This window comes from Mastigoproctus giganteus, chromosome 6, assembly GCF_048544385.1.
Source record: "Mastigoproctus giganteus isolate SK-2022 chromosome 6, ASM4854438v1, whole genome shotgun sequence".
NCBI lineage: Eukaryota > Metazoa > Arthropoda > Arachnida > Uropygi > Thelyphonidae > Mastigoproctus > Mastigoproctus giganteus.
Window position 1 is genome coordinate 145,718,331 of NC_143580.1, and position 20,964 is coordinate 145,739,294.

General features: G+C 35.8%; 1 protein-coding gene across 1 annotated transcript in view; it reads right to left on the reverse strand.

Moving 5' to 3' along the window:
* Window positions 1-20,964, reverse strand: part of Tip60 (Histone acetyltransferase Tip60) — a 228,849-nt gene that overhangs the window by 39,843 nt on the left and 168,042 nt on the right. The window contains exon 10 of the mRNA XM_090376520.1: window positions 4,886-4,979. Within this exon, the coding sequence (XP_090232646.1) occupies window positions 4,886-4,979 (94 nt within the window). The remainder of the gene's footprint in view (window positions 1-4,885; window positions 4,980-20,964) is intronic.

The following is a 20,964-nucleotide window of genomic DNA, read 5'->3' on the forward strand; positions in this document are numbered from 1 at the left end:
CATTCAAACTTTTTACCTTATCATGGGCGTATAAATTTTTCCCTTGTAACACGGTGTTGAGAGTATTTAAGTGTGTCACGATGTTCAGGGTAAACGCAAATTCACAAATCCAGTTATTATCAGTTAATTCGGGAAAGTCCATAATATTTTTCAGTTTTAAAAATAGAACGATGTCATCTGTAAGATCCCATACTCGCCAAGGAACTTTTCCTAAGCTAAGCCATCGAATTTGGCTATGATAGGAAATATCTGTGTACTCGAATTCAATATCTTGAAGAAAATTAACGAATTGTCTGTGTTTCAGGCCCCTCGATCGTATTAAATTTACTAGTTTAATAATACAAGATGTGACATGTTCAACTTTTAACACATTTTTACATAATAGTTGATGTATAATACAATGAATTGTAATTAAATTATAATCAGGATAATTTTCACAAATTTTATCCTGAATTTTCTTTAACGCTCCAACATTTTTACCTGTCAAACTTGGTGCTCCGTCAGTTGTTACGCTTATCATTTTGTTCCATTGAAAATTATATCTTGTTAAGCATTTTTCAACCTTTTCAAATATATCAGCTCCCGTTGTTTGGTCTTTAAGAGACTCCATTGAAAGAAGCTCTTCAATAATTTCAAAATTAGAGGTACATCCACATATGAAAATTAATAACTTCGCAGTATTCTTTTGGTCGTTACTTTCGTCGAAAGCTATCGAGTACCATGTTATGGATTATAATACTGATAATAATTGCTCATTCAAATTTGTATCGATACATTCAATTCATCTTACTATGGTTTGCCGAGATAAACTTATATTCTCAAAAAATTTGTGTTTAATGTCAGGACATATAATTCCACAAGCTTCAGTTATACATTCTTTAATATAGTCTCCATCAGAAAAAGGCTCGTTGCTTTTTGCAATTATATGAGAAATAACAAAACTTGCCCCTACAGTAGCTTCTTGTTCCTTAGTTATCCGCGTAAAAATATTTTGTTGTCTAGATAAATTTTGAATCAATCCATCAGCAGTTTCTTTCTCGTTTCCGAAGTTAAATTGGCACCATATTCGGAATGTTTAGTAGTGAAATGTCTTGTACTCTTTCAACACTGGGACACACTCCTGGCAGATGAGACAAATAGTCTCGTTATTTATGTTAGCAAAAAAATATTTTGTGTTCCACTCTTCATTGAAGACACGATGCTCTTGTTGAATTTTTCGTTTTTTATTCATTTTTAAAAGGGCGTAAATATTATTTTTATCGCTACTTGCACCAAGATGATAACCAAAGATAATGCAAAAAAACTAACTGCAGGATGACCGTCAGAGAATACAAGATCGGAACTGCGGCCGGTCAGCAGTCCTATCCTATTACTCCGCCACCGCAGCAAAGCCATTGTCGTCATCACCGGTTGTCTGTTACCGTAGTTTCGCGCGGTTAGTTTATAATTGAAAATTATACCATTATAAAAGCGCCCGTTGGCTCACTCCGGTTCATGCCCAATTTCAAATTCTATCTCAATTTGAACAATACAGAGATGATAAAACAATTTACGAGTCGACGAATTCTATAATGTATTACATATACAAATTTATTTTTCAAAAAGGCATCGCAAAAGGCATAAAATAAGTAAACTTTTTTCGAAAATACAATTAAAGCTCGCGGGCCACAAAAAAATGTGCGGCAGGCTGCATGCAGTCCGTGGGCCATAGTTTGCCCGGGTCTGTCTAACCCTTCCCTTGTGGTAGTTGTATTGGGGACAGCATCACCTGCTCCACTGTGTTCCTCTGGAGACTGTCTCTGATTTTTCAAGCCGACCCCTCTGCCTAAGGCTTGAACACGAGTGATTTTATCATATGCCACACTCCATGCAGTATGTTCATTAGTTGTCTTTGACATCATCATCCCTCTATGGAGGTGGACCTGTTTGGCTTTGGCTTGTATCCAGTGGTGGTATTAGTTCTCTAGAATGACACCAGATGGCACCACTACTCGCCTCAGCGATCACTTCGACTTCGGAGGAGGTAGGTCTGCTGAAGCGACTTTGAAATTTTTTCTTTTTATATTATTACCATTATTATTATTATTGTACTTTTTTACTACTATTATTATTATTATTATTATTCCAGTGTAATGGTCATGTTTGCTCCCAACAAGGCGGGACTCAAACCCAGGTCCATCAGGCTGGTAGTCCAGTATCGTAACCACTGGGCCATTGCACCCCTTTATTATCAGTATTTCTTAATATAAGGTTTTTTTTTTAATATTTAGTAAAGGAGGTGATACTGTCTGTACACTGTCCTGGGTCAACAAAATGTCTGCAACTATTTTATTTAAAATACTTATCTAAAATATCATCTTTGATTAAGGTGTTAACCTAATTTGGGTTTTAAAACTTATATATGATCTCTCCTTTCTTTTCTTTCAACTCTCTTTAGACTTGATAATGGAACCCAAAGAGCTTCAAAAACGTTCTTGGATTTAGGGAAAAATTATTTGGAACTCATTTCCTACTAACTGTGCTGCAGTCCAGAACCAACAAACTATAATTCTGTTGGTTTATCAGATGGAGTTAAGTATTTTTATTACTTAAATACCCTTTATGTTATAATTTTTAATAATGGGCATTGGCTTATGTCCTGCTCACTGTCAGAATTGTAAAAAAAACTGCAGTGCATTTCAGTACTTAAATTGTAAAATATTAATAACTGGACTGCTAATATTTGGCACAAAAATAGGCAATGACAACATAAAAGATTAAATATATTTTTTGTAATAAGTTTATCTATCATGTGCTCAAACTTGTAACCAACAGTGACCATCCTAGCTTTTTTTTTTTTTTTTTTTTTTGTTCCTTTGGCAATTTAAAGCTAAATTCTTTCTGTATGGAGTTACTGACATTTATTGAACAGTCTCATATGATGGGTCTCAAGCCACATGGAGTTTTCCCTACAAGTTCATGAAACACAGTCACTGTTTCAACATCCATTTTATCTTCATGTTCAGAGCATTTGAAGGAAAAGGTGCAAACCATGACAAGACAAGTGGGTGTTGAATGCGGTCTGAGAAGGCATCACAACAAAGTACCAGTTCGCAATGCATTGCTGATAAGCAAAAAGTGAAAAACAAATCCCTCACATGTAATCCCCATTCTCAATTTGCTTCCATTTAACATCTTTATATCCTCTGTATCAAGACTTTACTGAAAGGGGCACACTTTGGATATATGAAGGAAGTCTAGCAGTATACATTAGAGAACTAAAATTAATATCAGTAAATGAGTCCCATAAGTGTTTCTGATCATGGCAGAAGAGATTGGCCCCAAGTAGACTACCTAAGAGAACTACTTTGAAAAGAACAAAATCAAGTTAAATTCTAACTTATAAAATAATTCCTAAAACGTTCTAGCCAAATTTCATAGCTTTGTATAACTGCTTAAGTTTTAATTTTTGTGTGACTTCTCAAGGGTTAAGAACAGTCATTTCAAGATAAGACCAGTACTTCCACACTAGGACACCCTGGCTGATCTTGAACTTGCCATCAAGAAAGGATAGGTGCCTTGAAGTTAAGTTCAATCACCCAAGAGTTACACCTCAGGGTGACTGCTGGCATCTCTCTCTCTCTCTCTCTCTCTCTCTCTCTCTCTCTCTCTCTCTCTCTCTCTCTCTCTCTCTCTCTCTCTCTCTCTCTTTCTCTTGAGCAAGGGCGTTCTCAGTGGCCACAGGAATAACAGTTTAGGGGCAAACTGTATATAGAAGCATCACAAAAGGTCCCCTCTGCTGGATGGCCCTATTTTGTATTTCCCTCACCACTCCAAGAGGAGAATTAATCTCACTTGTAGACAATGCCAAATTAAGAGAGTCCAATCTTTTATTTACAAATGAGTTGGAGTTCAGTCTTTAGCACTTTTGCTGCCAACATTTCCGATGACCTTTTTTGGCCCAGGATTGAAAACCATGAAATAGTCAATCTGGACAGAAAAGGGAAGAGACATTTTTGGGCATTCTTCTCATCATAATTGAATTAACAAGCCTCTGGTGAAGGTTGCGTGACAAAACTATCCTATTTTTCTTCTGCAAACTGTAAGAAAAAGTTCTAAAAGTAAGGTGGTTTTACCTCTAAGGGATTAAAAATCCAAAGCCACATTTGCACAAGGAAGCAGTGAATGTGTTTTCAAGAAGCATTTTATAGTAATCTGTTGATAACTATTACTCTACTGAAGTTATACCAAGTCTTGTTACACCAATATCCAAAAATTAAATTACAACCATAAAATCTGTACTATCATGAAAAATATATACTTGTGGAATTCTATTAAATCTTTCGAAAAAAAAAAAAAAAAAATTAGACGAATTATATTGAGCTTGAAATGGAACATCTATTTTCACAAATCATAATCATGATTTGCTAAAACTGGGAAATAGTGCTATGTATTTAAAATAAGAAATGATCACCCTTGACAGCCAAAAACTCTCACAATGAGCTTCTATGCTTATTATAATAAAGCCTTGTGGCAATTCTACTCCTATAGAAGAGCAAATCTGGGTGTAAGGGATTCTGAGAAGTCTATACAGTTTGTCTTCCTAAAACATTTCAGACATACTTATGGATTCAGGTCTGGAGATCTGGCCATTCCATCCAAAGAATATCCTCACTTTGAAGGAATTCATTAACCCAGCTCTCCCAAGTGGAAGAGCATTAAGAAAATTATTGAATTTTCTTAATGCTCTTCAAAAAGAAAAAAAAAAAAGAAAAAGGAAAAATGAAATAGATAGACATGGAAGAATGAATATTAACAATTTTTATATACATGAAAATAAAAAAAATCATACAAAAATAAATATATATATATATATTTATTTGAAGCTGATGAGATATAAACTTACTAAATTCAATGAGCAACTTTCCAAAACCTTTTCGTTGATAAGGAGGTAATGTAAGAATGCAAGCCACATTATAATCTTCTGTTGATTCCTTTTCCTTTAAAATATTATAAAATAATAAAAAAATTAGGTTCTAACCATATTAATCATGAAAAAAAGTAATATAAACTGACTCATCAAACAGAGCAATGAACTTTTAAAATGCAATATACCAGAAATCTGCTACTATTACAGTAGAAGTGTCTATAAGTATCTAATTTGAGTTTATATAATTTAAGTGAGGGAATAAAAGTCTGCTGAAAGGATATATCCAAAAATACAACCTGCAATGATTATTAATTGCAAGCAATCAGAATAAAACTGATTACTTGCAATCCAGCCATCCAGATAGCTGGATGTTGTCCTAAAGATATAGTCCATTATAGATCTAATACTAGTAATTTCCCGATTTACAAACTTTCCACCTTATTATGACTCAAAGCTCAACTTTAACAGGATGCTTGCCTTTTTAAAGTAAAATGAATGAGAATAAAAATTTTCAACATTTATGTATTTAACATATGCTGTTCATATATATGATGTCTGATTAAAAAGTTCTGAGAGTTTATTACAAAACATCAGATTGACCTTCATCTTCAAGTAATTATGAAAGATTTGGTAAAGAGCATTAAAAATTTGTTCAGATAAGCAATTAACCATCTCAGAGACTGCTGATGAATTGGGAATCTCCTTTGAATTGGACTAAGTAATTTTTAATGAAAACCTTCACAAGCATGGTGTTGGCAAAATTTGTTCCAAGCCTGTTGGATGATGATGTCGAAAGGATTCACTATCCTGACAGTGAACCCTTTGTTGATAAGGTCTTACAGAATACTAGAGCAGCTTCAAATGGCAGGATTTGGACACTCTTATACCATTAGGATAAACTGCTTTGAAGGACATCACTTATAAAAATGTTGTATGTACCCTAATTTTTTTTAGAAAAATAAATAAAAATAAACTGTTTTGATCAGACCTCATACATAATATTGTAATCTAAACCTTCTAAAATATTAAGATTAGAAAAGACCTTCATTTATCTTGTTGCTGCCTCTACGTTCATCACTTACAAACTCACTAAGACTGAATAAAGAATTTATATTGTCTTGGAAGATCTTGAGTACTTGTGCTGTTACTCTTAAAGCAGTGGTGAGTCCATATCAGTACATTAATTTTTTGCAATTTCCTTAATTGATAAAAGATTAAAGGGATTATGGGTTGTTACTGGTAGAGTGAAACTTCTCCTAACGGACACCTCTCTTTAACAGACATTTTCAAATTCCCCAACTCTCCTCTATTGGTTTTAATGTGTTTTCAGCTTCTGTCTAGCGGACATTCTCTGTAACGGAGGCGGACAGGCAATCTCCACTGTTTCGTTTAGATTAGCACTTAATTTGATCTCCCCATAACGGACAGCGGGCGAGCTCACGACCCTTTTTCTAGGAATGTTTCTTCCACGTATTACCTCAATCGTGTGTTTATTTTCTATTTCCAATTCTCTGAATTTTATCAAGGTTTACGTCAGTTCTAAACTCTTTTTCAAGAATTTTAAGGTACATGTAAAACTTCTGATGAATTCGGTGTGTGCAGTGGGGGGGAGAATTTTGTCGGCCTTTCGTCTTTTGAGTTTCAGTTTTCAGTTTTGTTCAGTGTCGTGTGAAGTGTACAATGTCTTCTCGTAAACATTTAACTTTAAAAGATAAAGTTGAACTCATTAATGCGTATGATCGGCAAAAAAATAGTGTTCGCAATCTCGCTGCAAAATTCAAAATCGGGAAGATGCAGGTAAGCGACATCCTAAAGAAAAAAAATGAACTGCTCAAACAATTTTGGCAACACGTAAATGATCAGGTTCAAAAATCATTCCCGAAAACCGTTGGACTTCAAATTTACAATGTTACGTATAAGTGGTTTTGTCGCGCACGTGCTAAAAAAATTCCCATTAATGGGCCTATTATTAGAGAAAAGGCTTTGGAGGTTGCAAAATCTATGGGAGTAAATGAATTCAAAGCTTCTGTGGGATGGCTAGACAAGTTCAAAACTCGGCATAAAATTTCTTGGAAAACCGTAAGTGGTGAAGGTGGATCTGTTGATACTGGGGTTGTAACAGAGTGGACCGTCAAAATGGAAGATTTATGTCGCGATTTTGAAGCTAAAGATATTTACAACTGTGACGAAACAGGGTTGTTTTTTAAAGCTCTTCCTGAAAATACAATGAGTCTAAAAAACGAAAAGTGCCAGGGCGGAAAAATTTCTAAGGAACGCTTGACTGTACTATTGTGTACAGATATGCTGGGAGACTTTGAACAACCTCTTGTTATAGGAAAACCACAAAATCCTCGTTGTTTCAAGGGCATAAAGTTGAATCTTCTGAATGTTGACTGGAAGTCTAATAAAAAAGCGTGGATGACACGAGATATCATGAGCGAATGGATAAGTCACTTTAACCAAAACATGATTCTTCAAAACAGAAAAATTATTCTTTTCATGGATAATGCTGCATCTCACCTGCACATTGAATTGTCCAACATTCAAATTGTTTTTCTGCCATCAAACACATCTGCAGAGTGTCAGCCTTTGGATCAAGGGATAATAAAAAATTTTAAACTTCACTACAGAAAATGTGTTTTAAGACATCTCATTGCAAACATGAACGATGTAACATGTGCGAGTGACCTTGCAAAGAAACTCAGCATCCTAGATGTGATTCAATGGATTTCCTCTTCAGTAAATGCAATTAGAAAACAAACTGTCGTGAACTGTTTTGTAAAGTCTAGCTTCTCAAATGCAAAAATTGAAGTTGTGAACAGCGATGTGGAACACCAAGAAGAACAAGAACTTCAACATCTATTGATAATGTACGATACTTCCGCTACAAGTGACCCTGGCTACAAAGATATAGACTCGAACCTCACTACAGAAGATGGTGCTCTAGATATCAATGACATTATCATTGATATTTTTCAAGAAGTTCCTCATGAGGATGAAGAAATGGAAGGAGGTCATTCTGTCGAAGAACATATTAATGACGAACCACCGATGAAAACAGAAGAAGTGCTCATATAAATCAATCGTTTAAAAATGTTTTTCGCCACTGAAGAAGATACTGAAGGACTTTCAATGGTTTCTTCACTCCAAACAAATGTTGAAAACAAAATTATCAGCCGGAAGAAGGTGCAGAAGAAAATAAGTGATTACTGTATGTATTTTTCTTAAGATAAAGTCATAATATGCATAGCACAATTGTATGTATATTATTTACAAAAATATTGTGCAAAATCTGTATATAATTTAATTTAATTTTACATTAAACGTTTAACGATTTTTCTTTATCTCTTGTGTATGTAATTGTATATTATTTACAAAAATATTGTTCAAAATCTGTATATATTTTAATTTAATTTTACATTAAACGTTTCACGATTTTTCTTTCTTTTTTTTTTTTTTCTCCCTCAGACTTCTTGTTAGCGGACACTTCTCTCTAACGGACACATTCTCGTTCCCCATGGCTGTCCGTTAAAGGGAAGTTTCACTGTAGTTCCTTGGTATAGGAGATTATCTTGCCATTCTTTTCGTTTATATTTGTCTGTGTTTTAGCTGGGGTATAACTCACTTTTAAAAATTTAATGTGATTTCTATCTATAAGTATGCCTTCATTTCTGTTAATGGTGTTTATTGTGTTAATGAAAAAATTTCCTTTGTACATTCTACATCTGTAATTTTTGTCTGTTATTAAAACTGACATAAAAAGTCCCATTTGTGGTCTTGTTTTCAAACATGGTTTGTGGAGTTTGATTTGGGCACTGCATACATGACACTATTCCTACATGACACTACAAGATATCTCTGCATTGCATATGGTATTCTGATCCTTTTGTATTAAAAATTTTTGAAATCAGGGTTGATGGGAAGGACACTTCATATATTTTATGGAAACTGATTGGTATATCTAGAACTGATGCCAAATTTGTTGGCAATTCTTTCTATTTTCTCGATAATTTGGGAAAAGTATGGAATTGTATGTTATTGTCAGGGGTTTCTCAGGGTGATTAAAATATTTGTCGCTCATGGTTTCCCCCCCCCCCAGAAAATTTAGTGGATGTGGCTGATTTCATCCAAGAAAACCTGGCTTTCTACAAGGCAGAAGGCTCTCAGGATGAAGTCCTTTGCAATAAATACCAATTTTCATGCTAATGGAGTGATTGGATTTTACATCCAGTCACCTCATTAGAATAAAATGTACCCATGGGAGACTTCTGCATATTTCTGTGTATGGGAGCCAATAATACTAATAATCCATTAGTCTCTTACAAGTTAAGGAGAGCCTAAAATAAGTCCCCAGAATGAGTTATCATTCTGGGGGAATAGAATCAGGCTATCTATAGTTGGTCAATATCCAAACAGGAAACAATGGATGTTTTCTAATCTGAGTATTTAAATTATGACTTTTGTCTTTGCAGGCATTGATGAAATGGTAGAGGATTTGATTTGATTTTTAATGGCGCATTGGCAGCTAAGGCCATAATGCGCCAATGGTAGAGGACCATACCACAATAACACATTGTTAGAAAAAATGAATTATTTATTCATTTTTTGAAAACATGAATCATTGTTAGAGAAAATGAAACCTATTGGACTGGACAAGTTGAACCGCAGTTCACACAGGAAGAACTCCTAGCCGCAGCGGCTCTTATCAAAGGGAAAAAATGTCCGGGGCCTGACTTGTTTGAGCCTGAGATTGTGAAGAAGGTTGTGGAGCTTTCCCCGGAGCTATTGCTGCACCTATTCAATCTCTGCCTACACACTAGCACCTTCCCTGATGACTGGAAAGTTGCAAATATGAAACTGATCCTTAAAAATCCGACAAAACCACCACATCTACCAAGTTCATACAGGCCCATAGCCCTATTGTCCGTATGCAGCAAGCTCCTAGAGCGTCTCCTCCATGTACGGATCCAAAGCCACTATGAGAAAGCAAACCTAATATCACCAAACCAATATGGTTTCAGACCAGGGCGTTCCACGGTTGATGCTCTACAGGCACTGCTCACTGAGGCCCGCCAAGCAGACAGGAAATACTTCCTGATGATTACAATTGATTTCGCGGGAGCGTTCGACACCCTTTGGTGGCCGAGCGTCCTCCGCAGACTCAGGCAAGCAAATGTACCAGACAATTTGTTCAATATCATGAAAAGCTACCTCTCAAATAGGGTGATCACAGTAAATGCACCTTATCAGAAACTCACAAGACGGATACACCGTGGCTGCCCCCAGGGCTCGGTCCTGGGGCCGACCTTATGGAACATGGTGATGGACGAATTTCTATGCCTTGACCTCGGGGAGGTTCGTTCACAAGCCTTTGCTGATGACCTCATCCTGATGGTGACTGCAAATTCCAGGGCCCAGCTTGAGACCTTGGCAAACCATGCACTCCAAATCCTCCAGGACTGGGCAAAAACACACTGCTTGACCATATCACCATCAAAAACAAACTCTCTGCTTCTTAAAGGAACTCTCTGTATTACAAGACCACCACAGATTAAAATTGGAAACAAGACCATAAAGTTGTCAGAGCAACTGAAATATCTTGGCATAGTACTGGACAGAAAACTCTCCTTCCAAGCTCATCTCAAATACATCAGAACCAAAGTGAGAAACTATACTGCCATGGTTGCTAGGATATCCCGTCGGGACTGGGGTCTCAGCAAGCGAACCCTCTCGTTGTATTACAAGGCTATCTTCATCCCTGTGATTACGTATGCAGCCGGAATTTGGTTTGGCAAGGCTACGACTGCAGTAAACAGACGAATCCTGGATTCCACTCAACGCACGGTCCTGCTCTCCATCTCTCGTGCCTGCTGCACTGTAAGTACTCACGCCCTCCAGGTCCTGGTGGGGGCCCTCCCCCTCGACCTGGAGGTGGTGAGAAATGGAATGTTGTATCATCTTTCTAAGGGCGTGTCTCAGACCTGCTTGGGATTCGAGCTGAATCTTACCAACAACCAAAAATTTGAGAAGAGGAGACTTCAAGCACACATGCAGCGGGTGTGGCAGGACCGCTGGACAAATTCAACCAAGGGGGAAATCACCAGGAGACTCATCCCAGATGTTAGCAGAATCTATCCAAAATCCCCATTATGGTTTTCTCCAGGCCTGTATGCCACGTATTTGCTTACTGGCCATGGTTCAATAAAGGCAAAACTAACAACCTTTGGCCTAGAAGAGGACCCAACATGCACCTGTGGAGGAATTGAGGACTGGGATCACCTCATGCATGAGTGCCCCCTCTACGATGACCTCCGCTGCCAGCTTATCACAAAGCTGACTTATATACCAAAAGGCAAAGAAAACCACTTACTGGATACTAAGGAAGAGTATCAAGCTCTCACCAACTACGCACAGCAGCTTTTCTTGAGGAGAAGACAACTAATTGCAGCAACATGATAACCCTCTACTAAATGAACTCAGGGACCCTGATGGTACTGGAACAAGGCAGCTAAACTTGACCAGCATTACCATCATTGGTGTGAACTACCATACATTCTCCAAAATGTCACCCACCAAAGATAACTACCAAATAACTACCTTTGAATAGAGACAACTCACAAATTAAGACAATCTAAGAAAGACAAAAGGTTCTTATACTTCTGGACTTGTCTCTCACGGATGTGACCAATAAGACAATCTCCTAGTTAAAGACTGACAACGCCATCGGAGTGCCATTAGATGTCAACTGCTTTTCTTGGCCAACTAGCATTCCGAACCAGGTACCCTAACTTGGTTCACTTTAATACCCCCTCCCCCGGTAGGGAGAGGGAGGGGACGGGTTTCTGTCTCCTCCCCCTCCCTGCTACCCCATTTTTTCTCCTGGTGGGGCCAGTCCCCACTGACCTTTCTGGGGTTGCCTTCCCTATCATCCCCATATTTCTATCTGTCCCCCAGGCGCCTCCGTAGCCAGGTGGGAAGGAGCAGCAGTGCGTAGCACACTCTTCTTGATTAGACCGGGGTTCAAGCCCGTCACCACCAAATACGGAGGATGCGGAAAGGTCAGGGAATGACCACCGCATATCTCGGAGCAATATGGCCTTAGTTGCTAATGCTCCTAAAAACCAAATAACAAACAAACAAACAAACAATCTATCCCCCCCTTCCTCAGTCTTCCCCCCTACTCTAACTAAATATGTATTTTTTTTTTCTTATTTTTATTTTATTATTTTTATTTTTATTTTATTTATTTATTTTTTATTTATTTATTTTATTTTATTTTATTTTTTTATTATTTTTTTATTTCATTTTATTTTATTATTTTATTTTATTTTTTTATTTTATTATTATTTTTTTATTTATTTATTATTATTTTTTTTATTATTATTTTTTATTTTTATTTATTTATTTATTTTTATTTTTTATTATTATTTTTTTATTTTATTATTTATTATTTTTTTTTTTTTAGGCCCTTGCCACTGAAATCTTAGGAAATTAGGTGGTAGGGCCCGCCAGAGTAATTACTTCTAATGCGATCCCTCTATGCCTGACCTGCCTCCTCGGGGTTAAGTGTGGGCAACGGGGAGTCCCACTAGGGGCCCAACAGCTAAAAGGTCAGAGGAACAACACAACATGACACTACACAACATAAACATGTACCTTACACTTTTTAAAATCTCTGGCCTTTACAGTGTTCTGTGTTTCACAAACAGAGTACACAACACGGAGATGGGGGAAACCCCTTGGGCCGTTAGACAATGAACACTTTACACCACAATAACACAGTTTGTATACACTTATTAGAAAATAAATACAGATTTATTCTAATGAAGAAAGAAATGATCATTTATTTTAACTTAAGATGGATCCCTATTTTGCTGGTTATAGGAAGCTTATGATACCAGAAATCATATGATACTTTCTTGTGTCAGGATGGTGTTAATAACAGTGTGTCATTAAGGCACAGAAAAAAGAAGCTGGCATGTAGTGCAAACAAGTCATCAATAATAGTCTGATCCAAGACAATGTAAACCTTTTGTTCAGTCTTAGTGTCTCTTTATGTCAGTATAAATTCTTTGATTGGTTTATACTGACATAAAGAGCAGATCCCCTCAAAAGGAATTTATATAGTTGCTGAAGAACTTCTTAGCTCTTCAGTGGATGGCCAGAGGATTGCTGAATCAACCATTACTCTTCTGAATGTAAGCCATGAATGATGGAATAGTATCATGATGTAAACTCACCTATGTACAAGATGGTTGGTCAAAGGACAAAACTGTCATCAGACTTGATGACACTTGTACATAGGAGTTTTGATCTTAGGATGAATTGGTACATTTATAGGTGTGTTCAGTCATGCCACTACTTAATAAGGGCACAATTTAGGAGCAAGGACCTAATTAAGCAATTTGGTATCCTTGTTGGAGCTTTAAGTATCACAACTAATGTGACAGCTCTTCTCCAAATATCAGAGAAAGAAATGGATTTATCATAATCATTGTTTACATGTTTTCTCATTGGGATGAGGAATTCCAATGCCAGCCCAAAAAACACACAGTTGTGAGGATATTAGTAGAGAGTTTTATATGCAATTATTACTCACCTCAGAACAAACTGATTTTACCTCAGAACTGTTGTTACAATCATGCAAACTGTTTGATACTAAGGGGAGAGACACAATACGATATCAGCTGCAGTTCAACGGTACAATAGAAAGATTGAATAAAATTTTGGAGATCTTATTAAAAATTGTAGGAAGCAGGGTTAATTATGCACTGGGACTCTTATTTACCTATAACACTGCTTACTGAATATGGACATAATCTGGTTATGCTGATGGATATCTCTTCAGTTAATGTCAATACAGGCTTCAGAGATTTGGATGTCAATTTGGAGGAGGTTGTAAAAAACATTTTCCCTAACAAATCAAGCTGTGAAGGTAATCATGAAACAACAGGAAGGAAAAATAGACAGAATGGATGTATATAAATCCCAACCAAATCAGAAGTTCAAAAAAAATCAGTGCATGGTCAGACAAGAAGTTTTGTGTAAGGGCCCATGGCTCAAATAAAAGCACTCTGAAACTCTAGGCAGTTAATTTTAAGTTGAAAGAACTGGTGGCCCCTTTTAAATCATCTATAGTACAGAAAGACAACCTAAAGAAATACTTTTTTGGGATATGGATATATAGCGTGCCCTAATGTTTCCACAGAAATGGCCTTAAGGCAAAATGAAGGGGTTAGAACTAACTAACTCAACCAAACAATTCAGTGGTAGGTGGAAAGGATTGAAATCATAATGATGATGTCAGGTGAAGAATTAATTCACTAACCATTAAAAAATTAGCATTCTGCACTGACAGAAGAAAAAGCTGCAAAGGTATTATTGTTGTAATTCAGTCATCAACTTATTTTTTCAGCTTCATCATTATGGTGCTATAATTCATAGAAGTTAAAATTTTTTTTGATGGGGAGGGATAAGTTAAAAATATATGACTCTGTTATGTAAAATGCACTGTAAAAATAGAGAACATCGCATGCAAAGTCAAAATGATATACAGAACAGCTAATGTAATTAGAAGAAGAAAAGAAATGAACTTAAAAGATAAAAATGATTTAAATGATACTCAACCTTGTATATAAATGTTGTAATTGATAAGATCCAATTATGCATCTTTTTTATAAAAAAACTGATTAGATTACTAACTTATAGGGGAGGAGTCACAATTTCACAACAGATTAAACCAGTGGTTTTCAATCTTTTTTTTAATAAGAGCACCCCTAAGTAATTTATTTTATTTTGTGGCACCCCTTCTCAATTTTCTGCCTGTTAGATCCGATTCTCTGTGTGTGTATATATATATAATATTAAAACAAATATGTTTGTTTGTTATTTGGTTTTTAGGAGCATTAGCAACTAAGGCCATATTGCTCCGGAATATGCGGTGGTCATTCCCTGACCTTTCTGCATCCTCCGTATTTGGTGGTGACAGGCTCGAACCCTGGTCTAATCAAGAAGCTTGTGCTATGCACTGCTGCTCCTTCCCACCTGGCTTGTTTGGTTTGGTTGTTTGGTTTTTAGGAGCATTAGCAACTAAGGCCATATTGCTTCAGGATATGCGGTGGTCATTCCTTAACCTTTCCGCATCCTCCGTATTTGGTGGTGACGGGCTCGAACCCCGGTCTAATCAAGAAGCGTGTGCTACGCACTGCTGCTCCTTCCCACCTGGCTACGGAGGCGCCTACAAATATGTTATATGATAGTTATTACAATAATTTAACTATAAACAAAATTACAATTTATAATACAAATTATATAATATATATATATATATAATAATTTTATTCTTTATATAGAGGTACTAAATAAACATCAATTATAGATCACCACAAAATTAAAAAGATACCGTACATATTTTTATAATGAAATAAACATAAATTAAAAAAAAAAAAAAAAGTTTAAGTAACTTAAACCCAAATTACACGGCATCCTTGGAATGCTGTTGTGACACCCCGGCTGAAAACCACTGGATTAAACAGTAATCATCTGTATGGTGTATAATGATTTAAAATAAATAAAAAAATAAATAAAGAAGAGTTTGGAATGCAGAAAATAAAACAGGTAAGGGAAGCTATAGAGAGCAGCTAGTTTGTAGCGAATGTTGAAGGAATTGGCTGAGTAGCGATTTACAGAAATATTGAGAAAAGGAAGAAATGGGTGAAGTGACAGTTCAAAATACAGACATATTATACCTTAATAAAGCTCACTGCACAAAAACCATGCACCCTTGGAGCTTTAATTAAACGGATTAAAGCGAAGAGAAGCTCTGAAAATTTACTAAAAACTTCTGATTCAGGTTGCAAAGCTTTAAAAAAAAAGCACCATGTGTACCCTGTACACACGAAAGATGTTTTATTTTATGTGAAAACATCCTTGGCTTGGACAAGGTTAAAGGGTTTTTGGAATGAAAAGAATCCAAACACATTTAACATTTTAGAGCATTTATTTTTTTCGACGGTTTCATCAATTTGAGGCTGCAATGCATGCTCAATAGGTAATTTACTTACAATGGGTTTTATTGCTAAAATATGATATGTACACTTCAGATTATAGAGAGTGGATATTAGAGTTTGATATTACAAGAGGCTTTTGCAGTAGAAATGGACACGAGCTGATTTGTCATAGATGTTGTTGTGCTCATACCATTTCCCATAGTTCTTCAGGAGTATTATTAAGCCACAAAAGAATGTGAGCATGTGGACTGCCACGATGTTGAAATTCGATCCATTTAAAATAGCTGATGACGTAATATTGTCTAAATGGACTGTAACGCTTAGACTGAAGTAAAGTTAAAATACAATCCACAAGTTTATTAAAATGAATCGCACACATTACAGCATCTTCATTAAATAATGTTGCCTTTTGCATAAAATGAAGAGCTTCTGCTTGCTAATCAGGGATATCCAAACCATCATCTTTTAATTTGTATAAAATTTTTAGTAATTTAGGCCAACCAATTTCATTTGCACTCAAAGTTAAGAAGAACGTAGGTTTACCCAATTTTCTGATCATCGCAAATAGATCTCTTTTACGATGTGTCCAGTAATAAGTTGAATTAGGAATCGATTTCAAAAACACTAAATTCTTTTCAATGCAGTTATTGATGCATTCTCGAGATTGGATTTGTTCTTTGATGAGCTTAGTGTCTTTTCCAACGTATTTAAAAGCAATTATAATTAAAAGCAATAAGAATCTCGAGTTCTTAGTCTCATTATTTTCATGGCCATATATAGAAGATGGTAAGGTGTCACTCCATGTAAATGTGAACAATGAAGTTCACTCGATGCCATCATAAACGGTGTAACTTTTAAATCATCTGTAAACTCTTGATACTGACCAAGGTAAATGCTAGGAAAGGACAATTCTTCGGCATGTTTGTCAAAAAGTAAACTTGTGAAGCATTCCGTTCACCAGGTTATTTACAAATACCATTGCTATTTGTAAATATATGTCATTGCTCCATAAAAGTTTGTTGTTGAGTGACTAAACTTTCTTCAATAGGTACAGCTTCACTCATTTCACCATGTGTAGGAGCATCATTGTGTTCCATGTTGTCTTTATCGAAGAATGCCTCGCGAATCTCGATATCATACAGACAATACAAAGTAGTCGTAAGTAGATACTTTAACCAAACTAATTACATCTCGTTTACGAACCAAGCTCATTAAATAACTTGATTTGTCAATTTTTTTATGTTTGATATGAACATTAAGGCAATAATCATCATCTATACTCTGAGGTAAATGATTCACCATCGAATGAACATTTATAGGAACATTTGGCCCGAAATTCTATATTGACCGAAACCATGTCTTAGTCTTCTAATTTTCATGGATGGTATATGAGGAGAAATCAGCCACTAGGTCACTAAATCCAATCGAGGCAGATGAGGTGGAATAGCAGGATAAACAAAACCATTGCTCTTCGAAAATGTTGGAATGGAATCATTTTTGAGAGTTTGCATGTTGGTTGCATTTTATCAGCTCACATTAGCCCAGTGATGGCCATACCCATTTCTTCAAATTGGGTTGACAGGTGGCCAAATTTATTTTTTGTTTATGGAAAAAGTTTTGGGATTATTTGATTGAATTCTTCTTCAGCATACTAATACACTATCTTTTCTTAACAGATTTCTGTTAAAAAAAGATGGTGTACTGTAAGCAGAATTCAAATAATCCCAAAGCTTTTTCAAAAAATAAAAAATAAATTCTTTTCATGGGATCTTTAACATAAAAATACAGTCGAACTTGGTTATAACGAGCATGGAAATAATGAGATCACAGCTGTAACAAACAAAAAGCCATAATGATTTTAATTTATGCGTTATTCCATACAATCACTCACGGTTATAACAAGCATACTACACGGATATACCGAACAAATTTTGGTGACTATGCAAACATTCTTAATTGCTCAGGTAGTCAGAAAAACCCAATTCTTGGAATAGACAAAAAAGAAAAGGGTAACTTAGCTTTATGACCAGCTGCATCGGATTAGCAGCCGGTTTATGACCTTGTCCTCTGGGGATGGGGGGGCTATACAATACTGCATTGGCATTCCGTTTGTTGCATTACCCTATTTACAGATTGTTTTGTATTCACTGAACCATAAATTTATTTCGGGACTTCTAAGAACTTTGTATGCATTTCGGGACGTCTAAGAACTTTGTATGCAGATCACTTTATCATTCTTAAAGTAAAATCAGTTAGAAATGAACCCTTCCTTCAGAAACATGTCTACTAATAAAAGGAAGTGTCTCTTGATTCGTGAACAAGTGGAAATTACTCATGAATTAGAATGTGGTGAAAAAATATTGAAGTGTGTAAAAAGTTTTCTTTGTCCTCTTCAAGTGTATTGACATTGTGGAAGAATAAAGATGTTTACATATCGGCACTGGAAAAGAACATAACAGAAAAAAAAAATTTTAGAAAGTGCAAGGTTACAGATGTCGATGAAGCATTACTTTAATGGTTTACTACACAAAAAAGTGCTGAATTTACAATAGACAGTCCAATCTTGAAGCTCAAGCAGAAAAATTTGCTAAACAATTTGGACATGAGGATTTTGTATGTAACATTGGTTGGCTGGATCGATTAAAAACCAATATAACATCGTTTATGCAAAAATTAGTAGAGAATCTCAATCTGCAGATCTAATAATGGCAAATGAATGGATTGACCATGTTTGGGCAGAAATGTGGAAAGATTTCAATGGCGAAGACATCTACAACGCCGACGAAACAGGACTTTTTTATAATTTGATACTTGATAATACATTTAAATTCAAAGGGAAAAAATGTGTTGGTGGAAAAAAATCAAAGGCTTGCTTGATGGTACTCGTATGCACAAATATGACAGGAACTGATAAAAAAAACTGCTTGTTATCGGAAAATCGTTAAAACCTCGGTGTTTCAAAAACATAAGGAAACTTCCTGTGGATTACACTATGAACAAAAAAGTTTGGATGACTTCGGATATTTTTTGGTAATACGTAAATGATTGGAATAAGGAGCTGTTCAAAAAGAAGAAAACTATTTTACTGTTAGTTAATAACTGTCCTGCACCTCCCCAGATTCAAAATTTGTTCAACATTAAGCTAGTGTGTCTGCCTCCCAATGCGACATCAATTTTACAACCAATGGACATAGGCGTAATCAAGAGTTTGAAAGGATTTTATAAAAGATTTCTAGTTCTACATCTGATCAGTCAAAGAGAAAAGAAACTTACAGAGTCTATATCGATATTGGATGTTATAAATTTATTGAATGATGCGTGGAATATTCTTCATTACTTCGACAACCATATCGAATTGCTTCAAGAAATCAAAATTAAATTCAAATGAAATTTCAATCGTAGATGAAGATGATAGAAATGAAGAAAATAACTTACAATTATCCAAATGGTTGCTACTTAACAACGTAGGTTTTAATACAGATGACATTGAATAATTTGTACGAGTCAATGACAACTTGTTAACTAATGGTCTTCCTACAGAGAGTGACATTGTAGATGCTGTGCCCAACAATGACGATAACGACAATGATTGTGATGATGATATGATGACAAGTGAATCAAAATCAGTGCCAACAATCTCACAAGCTCATGGTGCAATGGACACATTAGTCAATTTTTTTTGAAGGAACTGAGGCAAGTAATGAGACTTTTAACACGTTGAGTGTTTTAAGGGGAAACTTAAGAAATATCAAAGTGAAATCTTTAAAACAAACATCAATTTTAAGATTCATAAATAAAGACTAATTGAAATTGTGTTTATTATTAATTAGTATTGTTTTTAATTACAGAGAATTAAATTGTGTTTAGTATTAAGTGTATGGTTTTAAAATTACAGACAAATAAATTGTGTTTAATATTAAGTGTATTGTAGTTTATTCTTCTTCTTCTTCCAGTTACATAGTTCCCTGAGGAGCTGTTGTGGCCACCAACAAAATCCTCCAACGGCATCGATCATATTAATATGCTTGTAGTTTTATACAAGCATATTAATACAAATATTATGCAGGTATATACTTATATTATTTTTTTCTCTCTAATATGTCTTTTGTTTTTTGAATCTATCTTTTTATCAAGTTATTGAGAATTTTAAAAAAATAGGAGGTAGATTTAACTCATCACTTATATAAAGTGTTCATTGTTTAATGGCCCCAGGGGTTTCCACATCTCCACTATCACAGATATAGCGAGTAACGGTTATAACGAGGAAATCTGTCGGTCCCTTGATGCTTGTTATAACCAAGTTCAATTGTATATCAATTCTGCTGAAAGTTGAAAAAAAGTTATGGCCATAAAATATAAACAAGAAACTAATTAGCATTAGCATTAGTAGAGGCATATGATGCAAGAAAGCAAGCTTATTCAGCATCAGCCAAAAAAAAAACACACCACTCCCATTTCACCCCTCCGTTCGCTCGAAATACCTGTCCAGTTGAGCCTTAAATTTGTTTAGGCTATCAACTTCAACAACAAGTGATGGAAGTCGGTTCCACCAACCAACCACCCGCTGGCCAAAGGCAAATTTCTGCACATCTATCCGACATCCGTCCTTCCTCAATTTGAATTTATGCCCTCTGAGCTGATTATTTCTGAGCAAGATGAAGAATCCCATTGGCATTGAGCATGCTCAAACCATTCAGAGCCTTATACACCTCTATCAGATCACCTCGCCGGTGCCTAGTCTCCAGACTCTGTAATTTGCAAAACTTAAGCCTTTCTTCGTAAGAGCAACCCTTTGTTCCATTCACTAATCTTGTTGCCCTTCTCTGTACCCGTTCCAGCAGCTCTACATCCTTCTTGAAATGAGTCCTCCAGACCTGTATACAGTACTCAAGATGTGGCCTAACCATTGCCTTATACAAGGGAATAATCACCTCCTTATCCCTGCTAGAAAAATTCCTGTATATCATTGACAAGACACCATGAGCTACTCTTGCAGCCCGTCTGCACTGCTCAGAGAACTTCATATCTGCCTGCACAATTACCCCC